Source organism: Gadus chalcogrammus, chromosome 1, assembly GCF_026213295.1.
Source record: "Gadus chalcogrammus isolate NIFS_2021 chromosome 1, NIFS_Gcha_1.0, whole genome shotgun sequence".
Taxonomy (NCBI): Eukaryota; Metazoa; Chordata; class Actinopteri; order Gadiformes; family Gadidae; genus Gadus; species Gadus chalcogrammus.
This window is the reverse complement of record NC_079412.1, coordinates 25,081,795-25,099,640: the sequence shown is the minus strand read 5'-3', so window position 1 is coordinate 25,099,640 and position 17,846 is coordinate 25,081,795. Positions and strand designations below refer to the sequence as shown.

Below are 17,846 nucleotides of genomic sequence, written 5' to 3'. Positions count from 1 at the left end.
ATGACTTCCAGCATCGCCCCAGAGGCCAGCCAACCTCTCCCTGCGCGGTCCACCGTGGCCCAGAGGAAACAAGCCAACGAACTGAGAAAGGTACGGATAGAAAAACCAACCACACACAAAAAAAGTGGTGTGTCTAAAGTTGTCCTGTTTTATTGAAACGTGTATCCTCGGAACATTTGACTAACGATGCTTTCTTCTTCTTTCCTTCTCTCTAGACGCTCAAACCGTTGCTCGAAAAGAAAAGGCGCGCCCGAATCAACGACAGCCTCGGCAGTCTGAAGACCCTCATCCTGCCGCTGGTTGGAAAGGACAACGCGCGCTACTCCAAACTGGAGAAAGCCGACATCCTCGAGATGACCGTTCGTTTCCTCAGAGAGCTCCCCTCCAGCCCTGTCAAAAGTGAGTTTCATTCTATGGCGCAATATACCTCGCGTAAACTTCTACATCGCAATGCTTGTTCGTTAACCACAAGTATACAGTTCCTAACGTTGCGTTTTTACCTTTTCCTCCACCAGATTCCTCTGACAGCTACAAAGAAGGCTACAAAGCGTGCCTGGACCGCGTGTCCGCTCTGCTGCCCCAAACCAGCATGGACCAAGGCGCGTGCCAGCGCGTCAACCAGTTCATCCAGCAGTCCTCCTCTGCCCCCATCACCCCGACCTGCAGGAACTGCTGCGCCCAGAGCTCCATGGCTCTCCCACAGATCCAACAGAGACTCATGAACCTCAAATCCAGCTTGGGCCACCGCGCTGGGCTCCAGTCCCCGAACCACAACAACCACGCCAACAACGGCGTGGCTCCCAACAGAGCCCCGCCGGCCCAACAGGCAGCCAGCCCCGACATGTGGAGGCCCTGGTAGACTAGGAACACGTTTGTTGTTTGTATATATTTATTTGTATATTTATTTATCTCGACTATGAAGTATTAGGCTACTCAAGCCATGTATTAGCCGTGTGGTTATTACGCAGAAGAAGGTGGAGAAGTTCGGCATTTGGCTCGTCACGCGTTTACTTACAGAAGACAAATGAGCACAGATCTTGATATAAAACGGTAAAGTCTATTGACTTTGTAAGATGCAATCATCTTTGGGGTTTCAGAGATATGGGTTGTAGACAACAGTTTTGTAAAACCCAAAGGGTTAATTAATATGAGGTTTGCACTGTGGACTTAAGGTAACTGGTCTGTGCAAAAGAATGGTCTGTAAACACTATGTGTTAAACATTATTATTTTTTATTTATTGACAATTTGTAAAACCAAAAATTGTGTCTGAGAGCGCGTTGTTTGTTTGTGTCATTGACGGCTGTTCCTCAATAAAAACAACTACAAACGTACTCGAACCGTGTTTGATGCATTGTGTTACTTCCTCTTTCAGTCCACACATTTGCTAATTGCAGCCTGTATGATGTAAAGCCCCCCATGCCAATAAAACACCAACATCAGCAGCCATAGAATAGAATGACCTAAAAGACCGCGCAACGTCCCCAGTCTTGTTCCATTCATCATCAGTGCAGGCAGCTGGCCTATTGTTGCCAGCGGGGCGCCTCGCTGGACTTGCCGCCAAATTCGTGGGAAACAGTCGGGCGGTTTGGATGGGTTGAGGGTGATGGGCCACACGCTGACACTCCCTTACAATATATCAGCCATTATTTGGGGACGTCTTCGTCAACGGAGCTTTGGTGTGGAAACACATTAAAGATTATTGACACTCGAAGTCATAGTAATAAAACAAGAAGCCCTGCCACGTGGCGTAACTCTCTTAACAACGTTTATAAACATGAAGGTCCATATAAATGATGGCATCAACATTACTAGACATTCATTTCGTTTTAAACACGTTTTTGATGCACTTTACATTACACAGTAGGCCTATCCATGTTACAGTGTAATTACACAAGCCTACTGACTTATAACATCATCATATGATATCATATATGATATCATACTCCAACCATGTTATCATATCATCATATCATACATGGTATCATCATTATCATCCTTCATCATCATCCTCCTGATCATCGTCTTCGTCACCACCATCATTATCGTCATCATCATCATCAACCACCACCTCGTTTTTTTCTTCTTCTCCTTCTTATTCAACACCATCAAATACACTTTTCATCAGTCGCATGTATTAGTTTCATCCCCATAGAAACAAACATGCATTATTCTGTTAGAGTCACTGCTGATACCTCCAATGTGAAACGTTATGACAGATACACACCAGCCACGCGATCAGCCCCATTACACACCAATAAAGCAACACGTTGGCTTGTGCAACTCAAGTGAAAGTATTACAGATATAAGAAATATCCTAATACATCAAAAGCTGAATGACTTCATCTTCATATTCGAGTTTGATTGGCATATTCCTTCCGTAACTCATGAACCTTATAGTTATTCTTAAACAGTTTGACAGCCCTGTTTACAAAGTAAACCATTACCCACCGATTGTATCCGGACATGGAACAGATCTGACACACCAGAAGGGAACATTTCACACATTTCTTGAATGTCTTAAGATTGCTGCTCAGACAAATATATCAGGTAAATATTATAACATGAAGAAATTAACAACAGATGCAGGGTAGTGGAAGTTTAACGTCCCCCATACATTTTAATATTGCTCATTATCAAGTACAATCTATGGTATAGTGGGTAGCCACTATACTAGAAGTGTGCGTGTGTGTGCGTGTGTGTGCGTGTGTGCGTGTGTGTGTGTGAATAACGTTTGACCGTGCGATTAAAGGACCGCCAAATGTGGACAAAGTTAAACTGGTTTCGGGTTATTTTTGTATTGTCAAGCAAACAAGAAGCCATGTCCCGAGTTGCCCGGCGCCTCCAACCAAACCCCTGAGCGCGAGCGTCCCTAAGGTTGGCGGCTGGGCGCATGTGGTTCCCAGTGATAAGACGGGAGGGTCTTCCCGCCTTTTTATGGGCGCCTTTATATATCTACAGAGGTTCTCAAACCTTCAGATTAAACTTTCGACAGTATATTTTCGTGACGGAGCTTTGAGCCCATGGGCTCAAAGCTCCGTCACGAAAATACCATGCATGGTTCATTTCATGCTAACACTCCTCGAGCCGGATGTGGAATATGAAATATAATAAAATAACTCTTTAATCCATGACTTTATGTTAGGATTTACAGGTTTTCGTTCCAGGTCTACATTTATGTTTGTTTAAGGATTTAAAAAATCCATGTCACTGCAATAACGTGTATAGGCCCAGGATTTTTTTTCTGTTTTTGTGATAAATGTTTCTGAACTTCAGTCCTAATACAATGGACGGCAAACGTCTTTGCTTTTAATTTGCCTATTCGTAAAACCTAGACTCGGACAACTAGGTTGTGGTTAATGTGTGTTGTATATTGTATGTCATTGTTTATGGCTACGGAGGTTTACGCGCTGTCTTTACGCACACAACGCTGAAGCTCCGACTCATCCTTTAGCATCCACATTAACCTATAATTTGTCCTAGTCAGCAGAAGAAATGCTTCTCCCACAGCAACCCGACCCATGTTTCGGTTCATACACAGGGACCGTCCATTCTGCACAGATGGGTTACCCACGCCAACATAGCTTGCAAAACAAAGGGAGACCTTAACCGTAAGCCCAAGGCTGAAGAGTTCTGGATTCTCCCGACACAATTTTTAATGATAGCCCCCTCCCCCCTTGCCCTCCCCACTTTCCTCCCAGGGGGGTTGGCGTTTGGGGCGCGTGCAGCAAGTGTGCATATCACTTACAGGGCAGCGCTTTGTTCCGCAGCCAAAAGCAGCCTTCGGTAAATACTTCTGCCGGTGCCGGCTAGCCTGACACACTGGACTGGATTTATGAACCGCTATTCAGGTTTATTTAAAGTTCTAAGAAGGCAAGATAAGCTCCAACAATTAAACATATAAAATGCAGTCCAGCGACCTCTGTACGCGAATGGAAAGAACGCGTAAAGGCTTAAGACAGTTTGCTTGTTTATTACTTCGATGACGTCGATGCTTATCCTGGCTGTTGTTTTTAATTAAACGAAACGATATAAGAGTTCCCAAAACGGGTTTAGCTCATCATTGGTGCATCCCAACCAACAGATTACGTTTTCAGTCTCGTCACAACACCATGGAGACGGGTAAATAAGCCTGGCATGGCGTGGACGCTTGAAAGAGTAGACAAAGCATCATCACACAACCTGAGGGGCATTTAAACGCAGAAAGGCTCTGATTCTATTGGTCAGACGACAGCACCATCGACGAGTTGAGAGAGGACGCCAAACAAATGTTTGGGGGATCATGTGTTATACACCTAAATTGGATTGTGTTGATTGTGTGTGTGTGTGTGTGTGTGTGTGTGTGTGCGTGTGCGTGTGCGTGTGCGTGTGCGTGTGCGTGTGTGTGTGTGTGTGTGTGTGTGTGTGTGCGCTTGTGTGTGCGTAAAAGCGTGCGTAAATGTGTACGGAGGAGGCTGCGTGTGTTTGGGGTGTGTGTTAGGTGAGGGTGGGTGTGTATTTGGGGGATGGGGTCATTTAAATAATGTCAAAACGGAGGGGGCGGGTGGGGGCAGTGGATATGGTCGTTGTAGATGCTGGTGACCGTGGAGGAGGAGGCGGGGGGCACATGCCAGATCTCGGTAACAGACAGCCATCTGGTCTCCGTGGCGCGTGCTGCGCGCGTGGTTCCCATGAGTTCCCATGGTTTTTGATCGCATTTCAAATCTTCCCAGATGGTTAAGGTTTAAAAATTTGAATTCGTAAATGCAAGACGCATTCTAAATAATAAACCTAACGGATCCATAAGCTATTAGGAGTTTCAGGTAAAATACCACGATACAACGAAAGAAGGGAAAAGGAAAACGGCCGTTTTCTTATTTGAATAGACACAATACTAAAACACGTTGTATTATTGTGTATACAAATGTTTATAAACCTAATGTTGGCACGTTCCTTGTTCAACCCCGATCAAATATATGGACTTTTGAAATGGCTGTTGAATGGTGATTTTAAAAGATCAGCATTAATAGAAAAGACCGTTCAGGCAGACTTGGTACATCCAGTAGGTCCTTAAAAAACGCCCAATATGCAAAACTATTGTTTTCAGAAGCTATGAGCAGATGTTATTTGAAAGTAGCGTGGCTTGGGTATCCATGTGACTGCAATTGGCTAGATTTCGTGGTCTGGACTTTTCCATAAACCCAAGCCCGACCCCTATGCCAGCGTTGGATGTATTGCAGCCTACTTTTCTTAAAGCCATATATATTATTGTAGTGTTCGTTATGTTTGGTATGTGTGTTTACATCGTAAACATACCCAAACACATTCATTCATGTACATAAAACATATAACATAACGTTTAACCTTAATGGGTGGCAACAATTGACCGTTGGGTATTGAAAAAATGTGATTGTGTTTTTAAAAAGTGGAATATTTTAGATGCATAATACATAAAACCATTTTGTGTTTATTGAAAACATTTCATGTTGCATTTATAACGAGGATATGCATAAGGTTAACTACATACCTCCTAAATGTATCTCAATGGGTATTTTTTTAACCAAATAATAATAAACAATACAATACAAAGAAGTGGATATTTAGCAGTCACTCTGATAAAGAATATGTGTTTAAGGCTAGCATTCTAATCAAGCGTAATTGGCTTTGGAACGCGTCTTTACGCACACACACGCTCTCACACACACGTCTGGGGCAACTTAACGAAGACCATAGACGCCGTGGGCATGGATCATACCTTACCAACGCACTGTAGCTGTCACGCTTGTATAAAACATGAGCACAGATGGTAGTCTCACTAAATGTGATGCTTTCCTGTTGTTTTCCATCGACAGGTCTGGGTTTCAGAACACTTTGATTCGGCTTGGGGGCGTAGCCGTGACGCACGACACCGACGCCACGGACCTGCATAAATACCGCGCGCCGTGATGGAGAGAGACACACTTCTACTACAACGTCCTCTCTCCACACACCCTCCACCTAAGACAAAGAACCAGAGCACAATGTCTCCAAACATGACCTGCGTAAACAGCCACTCGTTCTCTCCACGGCTGACCGTGGCTAAGAGAAAGGAAGCGCTGGAGCTCAGAAAGGTAAGAGAAGGAACAACGTTTGACACGGAGATGGGAGATAGTCCACATCATAACATGTATTTGTGTTGCGTTGGTTATCCTGTGATTGTAATCATTTTTACTTTTCCTCAGACCATGAAACCGTTGATGGAGAAACGCCGGCGCGCTCGCATCAACGACAGCCTGGATAACTTGAAGAGCCTTATCATCCCCCTTACGGGCAAAGATGTAAGCGACACTCCTTCTTTCATCTGATGCATTCGATGCAATAGCCTACGTGTTCACCGAAACTGCTGTTTAATAAAAGATAGTTATCTAACATTGATTCGCCTCTTTCCTAACAGAAGTCCCGCTACTCAAAGCTCGAGAAGGCAGACATCCTCGAGATGACTGTTCGGTTCCTCGGAGAGATCCCAATGAGCGGCAAAAAAAGTATGTTTAAGCGAAGTTTTTTTTTTTTTTAATTAATATCTTTTCTTCACATCACAATAAGTTATATATTCATCCATCAGACAGTTCTAACCGGTTTCTTTTCACGTTTCTCCAGGTACCTCTGACAGCTACAAAGAAGGCTATAAAGCGTGCCTGGACCGCGTGTCCGCTCTGCTGCCCCAAACCAGCATGGACCAAGGCGCGTGCCAGCGCGTCAACCAGTTCATCCAGCAGTCCTCCTCTGCCCCCATCACCCCGACCTGCAGCAACTGCTGTGCCCAGAGCTCCATGGCTCTCCCCCAGATCCAGCAGAGACTCATGAACCTCAAATCCAGCTTGGGCCCCCGCGCGGGGCTCCAGTCCCCGAACCTCAACCACCGCGCCCAGCCGGCCCCACAAGCAGCCAGCCCCGACATGTGGAGGCCCTGGTAGACTAGAAGCAACTTCAACCTTATTTTGTTCTGAAACTGTATGATATGTAGACTCCGTTTTGAGATGGAGCCCCTGTAAATATGAAAAAATATTGTATATTTTATCTGATGAAACGGTGAAATTTCATCGTGAACATCCAAGTTGAGTATCGTATACTTACGCTTTGCGCACGAGTCTGTTGTCCGGCATGTTGACACGTTTAGACAGTCGTATTATTTCAAAATCTGCATGTATGTATTATTCTGTTCTGTATTTAGTCTTCGTTAATGACTAAAATGAATGAGGGCTATGGAAAACGCCCCGTAAGACCCCGAGGGTCATCCTATGTATGGATTTGCATTATTGGATGTCCAGCTCATTGACAATAAGCTGCGTCCCTGCGAATTATTGGTAAACATATTAATTGTTATGATTAAGTATCTCAATTGAGATGAGTGTTTATCTTTGCTATTAATTGCAAACATTGTACATGTGCTTTATTATTATATCTCGTTTGAGATTATTCTGTTTTTGCGATTTATTGCAAACATTGTATGTTGTTATTACGTATCTCGTTTGAGATGAGTGTGTTTTGCAGTGTATTGCAAACCCTGTATTTTCATAATATATGGTTATTATATCTCGTTTGAGATGAGTGTTTTTGCGATTTATTGCAAACATTTTATGTTGTTATTAAGTATCTCGTTTGAGATTAGTGTGTTTTGCAATTCATTGCAAATCCTGTATATATAATATATATGGTTATTATATCTCGTTTGAGATGAGTGTTTTTGCGATTTATTGCAAACAATGTATAGTTATTAAATCTCTCGTTTGAGATTGGTGCGTGTTTTGCAATTCACTGCAAACCCTGTGTATATGTTATATTATTAGTATATCTCGTTTGAGATGTGAGTTTTGCGATTCATTGCAGACCTTGTATATATATATATATATATATATATATATATATATATATATATATATATGTTCATATATTGTTACTTTATCTCGTTTGAGATGAGTGTGCTTTGCGATTCATTGCAAACCCCATTAAATATAGGCCCATTGTTATTATATCTCGTTTGAGATGTTGGTTTTTGCGATTCATGGCAAACCCTGTAGGCAATTCATTTCCTTTTGTTAGGCCTATAATTGAGTCTCTGTTGAGATGTGTCTTTGCGATTTATTGCAAACATTGTATATATGTCATTTTACTTCAATAAAACGTTTTCGTAGTAAATCCTTGCTTTTCATTCTGTGTCTTTGGGGCATTCATTCGCAAGCATACGTGTTTGAGATGGACCAACACTATTACCTTATATGGTCATCCTTATTGAGAAAAAGGGACTTGTGTGACGCACCTGTCGCACGCTTTAAGCCGTTACTCTGATGGAGTTATTGGTCGAACAGACGCCTTCACAAACAGACAGTCTCTGCTGCCCTCTACTGGCCACGCCTCGCATCGACGCATTTAAAGAAATACGGAAATCCCTTTGTGTTGATCTGAACCTTCTGGAAAATATTTTGAATACGTAAGCCACGTAAAAATGTATTAATATAGATAACAAAACCAACAACAACCTATGCTATATAGGCCTTGCTGTCACTGCTACGAATATACATTAGCATACATTTCCTAGCATGACAACATGATATCCACGCAATGAGAATTGTAATTGTTTTCTCTGCTAGGGGTTGCTGACGTTTTTCTTTTCCCGCAATTCGTAAACCAAGAAGCGGAATGACAACTAATACCATCTATGGGAAATGTAACGTCGAAAGCTTTAAACTACCGGTTGAGTGGAACAGGAAATAGGCAGATCGGCACATTAAACCATCCCAGCAACCCACGCGATGACTCTGCGAGAACACCGGTCCTACTGTTTCTAATTCATAATTTACACCGTTTAATTTGAAGGCTGTTCATCGTTTTTTCAAAGGACACCTGAGGTGCAGAGCCATCCTACTATTAGACGGCATATCGAAGCTGGGGTCTGTAGTACCATCTGTCTACACTGCAAACTGGGCGCCCAGACTCAACCATCCAAGCCAGGAGATACCGCCACAATGTCCGAACACAAGTGCGCGTTTACCGTGTCTTCTCTTCAGTTATGCAGGTAGGCTGTATGCATATTTCTATTTAAAACTCCCGTGTAACCCGGTTGTTTTAAGAATCGAATAGCCAGGGGAACAACGCCGTCATCCGACTGGTTTATGATAACATAATCCCCGGGGAGATCTTGTAGGTTGTAGCCTACATTCCAGGTACCGAGGCATCGCCACGCCTGCTCTGAATACCAGATAATCTGGTTATGAACGTCATCTATGCACATCAAGTGCTTTGAGGCTATGCGTTAATACGACGCGGGGCGAATGGCAGAAGTATGATTCATTCATTCATAAAACGGATGTGGCCTCTCGAATGTTATACTCTCATCACGATGCTTCGCCGGTAGAGCAGGATTCAACTAGGCTATAGACAAATATCATGGTCATGCCAAGGCAAGGGTCTCCGTTGCAGTAAGATTTTATAGCTACTCTATACACTTGAAGAAACTGTACCGACTGGAATAACGGTATGGAATGACAATGCCATGACAGTACTATTATTGCTATTCAAGACAGAGGAAAATATCTTTCGACCATGTGGTCAACCAAAGTCGATCAGGTGTTTCACTTTTTCATATTTTTCTTTTTATTGGGAAATGAAAAACGCCGATAGCGTATCGTCCAGTAACACGCGGCCTGGTCGGGGTCTGCTGCTAGTGGGAGGAGCTATTCGTGATGACGCCATGTCCCTAGAAACAGAGGCTGGAGAATATACACCTCTAGCAGCTCACCACATCCTGATTATGTCTGGGAGCCGGACACAGTCATCTATATAAAACATGTGGACGTCAGTGCAGAGCCTTAGCTGAGGCACAAATCTATTGATTCAGCAATACTTTAGTTTACTTTACAAGTAAACAGAAATTAAACATGATTTTCGGTGGAGCGCCCGCTGCAGCAGACGCGACCGATTATTTTACTGAGGCATGAGGAAAGACCTTTTACACAATAGTCTGGGAGAGAAACACAAAATACTTAACAATGCGATCCATAACTTCAGTCTGCAGTAGAAGTCCTATCTCCAAAGCACAGGCTGCGTCTCCAAGCGATTTGAAGCCTTTTAAAAGTATTTATGTGGCCAGCCCCCACTTTAACCATTGAACATTACAATACCCATTGGCCCATTGCCAACAAGAAACCACCATAACCTGAAATGACACTGTACAAGCGTAGTGTTTATCATCCATGTGTGTCAAGTAACTGTGTGTGAGTACATGCTAGTAGAAAACACAAATGTAAATGTTCTACACAGTACCTGTCAAAAACACATTATAATAAGATAAAGCTGCTATTTGTAGATAGCTGAAACAATGGCGTAAGGCGACGGCCTGTCTTGGTTGCTGGGGTTGTGGTCTTAGTCATACCTTTCGCACCTGGTGACATGTGGTTTTTCCATCCCTGGTACGGGTCTAATCGACCATAAAGCAGTTTTATTCACACCAACGGATCCTGCCGTCAACATGTTCACCTTTGGGACCAGAATTTCTACTGCTCTTCCGACGAGATGGACTATTATGAGGTTGTTCAAATCGTCCCATCTTTTCCCTGGCTATTTTCCTCACAGGTACCAGTGGTTGTCTTTATTGTTGTGTGTTTATGCAGATTAAAATATATCTAGGAAGATAATCAAATTTTATAATGAATTGGAATATTACAAATTATTAGGGGGTTAAAAAGGTTGAAGTAGTTTAGTTTTTATTTATTATTTATATATTATATACCTTCATGTACAAGTTGTAAGATGTATTAGCTGGATCAATTCAAAATACGCAATTAAATTTTCCTTTTTTTAAGGTTATAATCTTGTAATAAATACATTTTCTGGACTTTGAAAAGTACTATATGATTATGACCGCATGTTTTGACATGATGACACATTCCATTCTCAAAGCAGAAACCTGTATGTTGAGCTGAGTTTCAAGGAGCTTGTTTTCAGGTTAACGGGGTGAGAATTCAGTGAATGCCAGAATATTTCGGTTTCCGATACCTAAAACTTCTCTCGGTTCAGTTACCATGGCGTTTCACCATCTGAGCCTAACCTGGCCAATACCTCTTTGTTTTATAGCTATGTTTTTATAGCTAAGAAAATACTAATTCACAGGCATACAAATGACAATTTCTTCATATGTGGCTTGTTACTTGACATGGTAAAACCATGGAACTGTTGAAGTAAAATAGAAAAAAAAAGGGCAGTTTACATTACGGCTCAGCTAGCACGTTGCGCTGACAAAGTGCTTATCAGCGCAGGTCAAACAGCACAGTGCCTTCTCGTATTAATAACAGCCTGCTAGGCCGCTACCTACTGCCTACATCCTAAGAGGCAACTGGTAGCTGTGGCCCCGTTCCCATGGCAACCGCGCTGCGCTGACAGATGTCCTTGTTCAACCGGCGTATCATAGTAGGGATGGCTCCGGAGGCGGAGTCAACGTTTTGTTGTGGTTGAGAACATAATGTTTTCGTACTCCTGAAACATGAATGTGGATGTTGCTTTGTGACACTCACACACAGAGGGGAGACGGCCTAGCGAGAGAGTCACCTACAGTCACCGGGACTGGAGAGACAGAGAGACCGAGGATGAATTGCTTTATGCCACGGGGCACTAGACGGATGATTGAGGAGCGCAGATTGCATAATGAACGGCAACAAGTCCTCATCAGAAAACTGAGTAGGGAGATGTATCAGGAACAGGGAAGCGACCCCCATCTGGGGACCAGACACCAGCTCAGCAGGTAGCTCACACACACTCGCACATCAACAGTGCGTAAGAACATTAATGCACACAGACACAGATAAATGCAGATATACATTACAGACACACACCGACAGACACAGACACGCATACACACAAGTTCATACACACACAGACTGACAAATGTACACATACAGTACAGACAGACAGAGAGACAGACAGACAGGCAGACGTACATACAATGCAGGCACACATACACAGAAAGAGAGATTCACAATGAAGCAGTACATTGTAGTCTGATGATAACATCGACCTCTGATCTTCTTTTGTTGGTTTCAGTTGAGGCGTCAGAACAGTAAAGGAATGAATGGCACTGTAATAAATGAGACAAAGGGATACTTGTGTTCTAGCACTCCCAGTCAACATATCTGGTTCTGGTAACCTATCTGCACTACTACTCAACCTGTTCGGATCCCGGCAGCTACTCTGCATACTCTCCAGTTGTTTTCATGAACTGTTGGTGCATCAAGTTTACTTTTGTTTGTAGCTGCTCTGATATGTATGATGTGTCTGATACATGACACAATACCACAGACACTTGAAGAGATATGTGACCTGCTGTTTAAACTAAGTGCAAAAGTTGAACTCTCACTGTTCTTCAAATTCATGTGTATTTTGCCTCAAACCAAGGGTCAAAGGTCAAGGGAGCAACAGACCAATAGTATGTATCTTCGCTGTGTTATGCTTATTCTTACCTAATATATAGCTGTGTGATGCTAATGCATCGACTATGTGTTGTTTACATATTCTTACCATACAAATAAATAAAAATACCAAACCTAGATACTATAGCGCAGGCTTAACATGTGATTACGCATCGAGGTGTAACATCGGGCAAGACGCCGTGGCGTTCACCATGCCCTACTGTTATTGTTGTCCGCTAGGCTCATGCGACCGGACGATGCAAACATCTTCGGCAGCGTGCACGGCGGCACGATCCTGAGGATGATCGAGGAAGCCGGGGGCATCATCAGCACGCGCCACTGCAACACGCAGGATGGGGTGAGGATATCTCTGTCTGTTGTATGCTCTCGATTTAGAGTATACTTAGGCAAGGCAAGGAGAGATGGTGATGGTGGTGGTAGTATAAGGTGGTGGTGTTGGTAATAGCATTAGGTAGTGATGGTGGTAGTATAAGGTGGTGGTGTTGGTAATAGCATTAGGTAGTGATGGTGGTAGTACAAGGTGGTGGTGTTGGTAATAGCATTAGTTAGTGATGGAGGTAGGGGTGGTGCTAATAGTATTAGGTTGTGCTAGTGGTAGTATTAGGTTGTGATGTTGTTTATAGTGGAGATGGTGGTAGTATGTGATGGTGGTTGTGGTGTTAGTAGGTTGTGGCGGTGGTGGTAGTATTAGGTAATGGTGGTGGTAGTGGTGGTGGTGGTGTTACTAATTGTATTAGGAAGTGCTGGTGGTGGTGTTGTTACTAGGTGGTGGTGGTAGTATGTAGTGATAGTGGTGGTGGTGGTGGTGCTGGTAGTATTAGGTAGTGATGGGTATTATGTGGTGGTGGAGGTGGTGTTTGTAGGTTGTGGTAGTAGTGGTAGTATAAGGGAGTGATGGTGGTAGGGGGTGGTTGGGCTAGTAGTATTAGGTGGTGGTGGTGGTGTTGGTGTTACTAGGTGGTGTTGGTGGTGGCGGTGGTGGTGGTGGTGGTGGTGATGGTTGCAGGTAGTGATGGTGGTAGTGTTGGTGGTGGTGCTAGTAGTATAAGGTAGTGGTGGTGTTTTTAGTTAATATCAGGTAGTCATTTTATGATGGTGGTAGGAGTGTTATAGCTGTGAACTTTGTGCTTATATTGGAAAGCAAACACATTAAGTACTGCACACACGAGCTTATTGCACGATTTAGCTTATTCTTATCTTGTGCATACCTGTAGTGTAAAGGAGTGCCATGTCTGATGCTACTTCCCATCACACCCAAGTTCACCTTTTACCTACATTTTACCTACCTGCATTTACTGATGTACATTGTACATTTATGAACCTTGAAGGGATAGGTCCATATACAAACATGAACTCATGCAAAGTATATTTAAGTAGATTGAATCTAGTCATTTGGAGACACAGTAACTAAAGTGTGTTCATCATGCTTTCTTTTTCCTAGCATTTTCCCTCAATAGCCCTCATAATAATTTCAAACAACTTCAACTTCGCTTTCTTCACTTCAGCAATGTTTTCATGTTGGCCAGCCCGAAGAAGACAAACATATACTATTAAATCAGGGCTCAAACTTTTCTGTTTGGCGTTACTTTTCATGAAAGAAAAAAGTAACGTCCGCTCTGTGGCTGGCATATACGTACTCTTGACCTAATTGTTTTATTTTAGGTTTGTCTTTAAACGATTGTCCTTTCAAATGTGATTCCTGCGTATGTAAAGGACTAAGAATATCCTTTGTGTATGAGGGGTGCTACATAAATAACGATGCCTTGCCACATCCATCGGTAGGCCTAGCCTCCGTACACCCCATCGCTCGTCGTCGTCTTCACGGTGTGTCCGCCCTGTCCTCTCTGCCTCAGGACCGCTGCGTTGCCGTGCTGGGGCGGGTGGAGAAGACGGAGTTCCTGTCGCCGATGTTCATCGGAGAGGTGGCCCACGTGTGTGCAGAGATCACCTACACCTCCGAGCATTCGGTGGAGGTCCAGGTCCACGTCATGTCCGAGAACGTCCTCACAGGTAAGGGAGAAGGACGGTCATCGATGGCATGTTTGACGGAGTGACTGAGAGGCGTCCACATGGCTAAAGATCACTTCCGATGACTGGTAGGACCATGGCGGATGGTCTGTGTGAGAGTCTTAACCAATGTCCTGGTGTAATTCTGCACCACGGCTGAATTTCAGGGAACGTCTTCAAATACTGTGTTTTGGGCCTACTAATATCTATATTAAAGCATCCATAAAGTAGCATGCCATGGGACCTTTAAGGCATTTAGCAGGCACTTTTATCCAAAGCCTCTGCTATATGCCCTAAATGTAAAATACAAATGTGAGTCAACCCTTCTCATTAACAAGGTGATTCAAAGCTGTGTTTTATTTGATGAAATTATACAATTATCATTGTTTCTAGACAGGTTCACCCTTACCCTACTTCTGCTGTGATGCCAGCATAGATAAGATGAACGGATATACAATCACCATCCATCAACTAAAACACGAGCACAAACACTCCTTTGACATACCTCCCACACAAGCATGCAGCCATGTTACATAGCTCACATTCTCACGTTCTGTAACGCACACGGAATCATACGGGCTTCCAAGGCTTCAGGCTAGGAGATGACCCTGTAGTTGATTCTGTAAACAGTGTGGAACCAAATTTGTGGGAGTGATACGAGAAAAAATTAACTCAATTTGGAATCAAGCCGTATTTGAAAAAGGATTCATCACACGATATTAACGCTCTACCCGCTATTGATTCACTCGACATAGTGAATTATCATGATCATCAAATTAGAGCTATCAAAAGCCTGGTGGCATATCACGTTTTGGTTGGGTTCACAAATTGGCAACTAGTGTATCCTTTTAGGTTTCCTTTTAAAACTGCTCCCAAGTCATTATGCTAAGAATGGGTTGTACTTATGTACTTATTGTAAGTCGCTGTGGATAAAAGCGTCTGCTAAATGCCCTAAATGTAAATGGGTTTTACTACCGTTAACCCGGCAGAACAAGCCTTATTAACTTTGCTAGAAACCCTTGTATCATCAAAACATAAAGCTTGAACACACCATGAACCTCCAAGGAACATGTATCTCAACTTACTACAACTTACTTAGTGTATGTCTAGCCCGTGAACACTTTCTGCCCTCCATCTCATGTTCGCTCCACTAGTATGGCCTGATCTGCAAACCACCTCTATTATCTATACATGCCTTCCAAAATCCTTATTATTCCTTGACACTGCAACCAATTGATAAAACAACAGTCTAACCATGATCACTTATTACCTTGCTCTTGTTGTGTCCAAGAGAAGGTTAATGGGGTCAAAGGGCTATATTTATTTTCACCACTAGATGGCAGCATAGGACTTAAGGCGCTGCAGCGGTTGAAAGCTTTTTCAACCCTCCTACACAACCCCACCCCCCACCCCTTAATGAGTCACTGTTTTACAAGCCTTGACTGGAGTGCAACAACTACAAGCAACAATGCGGTAATCACCGTGGCCTTTGTCACGCTGAGGATAATTCTCATTGGTTACCGGGGCTGATTATCTTTGGCTTAGCAATGTGTGCGTGCCGTGCACGTATTGCTTTGCAAGCGTGTCAATGAGCTGACTCAGAGTTAGTGTGAGTTTCCTGAGAGCAAATGGAAAGGGACCGAACATTGGCAGACAGCATCTCTCAAATTATTGATAGTGTGTGCACTTAAGCACGCATGCACACACATTAAACACAGACACACAGACAGACGCGCTCCTTATGCTCTGAACCATTAAGCAGTAGCTCATTTATTAACGTTCACGTACCAGTAATACTTTGATGAGCGAGAGAGGGGAGGGAGAAGGAGAGAGAGAGAGAGAGAGAGAGAGAGAGAGAGAGAGAGAGAGAGAGAGAGAGAGAGAGAGAGAGAGAGAGAGAGAGAGAGAGAGAGAGAGAGAGAGAGAGAGAGAGAGAGAGAGAGAGAGAGAGAGAGAGAGAGGGGAGAAAAAAGGTGTGAGAAACAAAGAGGAATCCCCTAGGCGACCGTTGCCCTGGCAACAGCCTTGTCCTGGTTGCCTGGTTGCGTGGCCGGTGGGCCGGTCGGTCGCTGAGTGCACAGATGTGACATGACAGGTGGAGAGCAAAAATTTAAACGGCCACCTCCACGGACAGCCCTCAACACAGGGGTCCTTCGTGAAGGGGGGGGATCACCGAAAGTGGGGATGGAAGGGAGGGAGGCCGGGGGGAAAACAGGGGGGGGGGGGCTATGTGAAGGATGATACACTGGTCACCCTGTGTTGGTCACCCAGATTGCTACATTTGAGTGGCTTTTGGTGGTAGCTTTTCAATTATTCATTTAGTCGTTATATAACATTTTTGATGAAATAAAGCAAGTGGGGAAGAGTGTGCTTCTGGCACCAGTGAGAAAAAGACAAAGAGTGACATTGGCCTGCAGAATGGTGAATGGGGTGTTGTAAGCTTTAATCAATCAGAATTTCTATTTCCTGTCTCTTCTCTTCATTGATTCATTGTGTTTTTTTCCAGCAGCTTGTAACTCAGGGTAACACCTACAGTGTGCACATAATCATCGTGAGTGCGTGGGTCTGTGTGGGTCATCACTATAGTTATTGGAGATTTCATCAGTGATCGGGATAATATCGACCAATCAGGAAGCTGCATGGATAGTTCCGATAAGGCCGGACAGCGGATCAGTTTACCGTAACCTAGCCTTTAAGACTGGGAAAAGCCAACGTTCCGAGAACCCGATTCCCGGGGGGATTCCCCGCTCTCATATTTTCCATCATCGCTATATCGCCATGCCAACTGATGGTCTGGTCTCAGGTGTGTGCACGTCTGCAGGTGTGTCTGTGTGTGCACGTCTGCAAGTGTGTGCACACGGGCATGTCTGCACGTCTGTCTGTGTGTGCACTTCTGCAGGTGTGTGCATGCGTGCGCATCTGAAGACGTGTGCACGTCTGCGGGTGCGGGACTTGTGCCGTCGGCTTGTGTGTCTGTGCACGTGTGCATGTCTACAGGGACGTGCCCATGTGCACGTCTGCGACTGTGTGCACGGGTGCATGTGGGTGTGCTGTGCGCGTGTCTGCAGGTATGTGCACGTATGCACGGGCAGGTATGTGCACGAGTGCCGCTGGAGCGCATGATGCGTTTGGCCCTTTAAAGTTCCCCAGCAGCGGAGGCGCACGGGAAGGAGAGGTTAACATCAGCTGACGTCGGTTTGTTCTGTCATGTTGGGTTAGTGTCCGGTCTCACACTCTGACTGTGGCCCAGTCAGACCCGGGCTGCATTCCAACAGTACTTCTGTAGGCCGTTCCACTCACCGAGGCTTCCTACGAGACCCGGGCTGCGTTCCAATGAGTGGTTCTATTGCCGACCGGACTGAAGATATCTGTGTGTGCTAGACAGCATAAGCTTGGGAGGAGGT

The 17,846-nt window shown here is 44.1% G+C and overlaps 3 protein-coding genes across 8 annotated transcripts in view; all 3 read left to right on the top strand.

Moving 5' to 3' along the window:
- Positions 1-859, top strand: LOC130388336 (transcription factor HES-2-like). Its single transcript, XM_056597799.1, has 3 exons — positions 1-90; positions 216-399; positions 516-859. Exons 1-3 carry the CDS (start codon positions 1-3, stop codon positions 857-859), a joined length of 618 nt encoding a protein of 205 aa, XP_056453774.1.
- Positions 860-5,997: 5,138 nt separating this feature from the next.
- Positions 5,998-6,930, top strand: LOC130388353 (transcription factor HES-2-like). The gene is made up of 4 exons (XM_056597823.1): positions 5,998-6,087; positions 6,199-6,294; positions 6,411-6,498; positions 6,614-6,930. Exons 1-4 carry the CDS (start codon positions 5,998-6,000, stop codon positions 6,928-6,930), a joined length of 591 nt encoding a protein of 196 aa, XP_056453798.1.
- Positions 6,931-8,411: 1,481 nt separating this feature from the next.
- acot7 (acyl-CoA thioesterase 7) overlaps positions 8,412-17,846 on the top strand; it is a 43,032-nt gene continuing 33,597 nt past the window's right edge. For 2 of the 6 annotated variants that reach the window (XM_056597773.1, XM_056597764.1), the window contains exons 1-3: positions 8,734-9,029; positions 12,655-12,772; positions 14,289-14,445. In XM_056597773.1, coding sequence (XP_056453748.1) covers positions 8,980-9,029; positions 12,655-12,772; positions 14,289-14,445 — 325 coding nt within the window. In that variant the 5' untranslated portion in view covers positions 8,734-8,979. Of the gene's footprint in view, positions 8,445-8,733; positions 9,030-10,299; positions 10,586-11,316; positions 11,751-12,654; positions 12,773-14,288; positions 14,446-17,846 lie in introns of those variants that run through there. The other 4 variants (XM_056597780.1, XM_056597755.1, XM_056597740.1 and 1 more) reach the window with 4 other exon arrangements.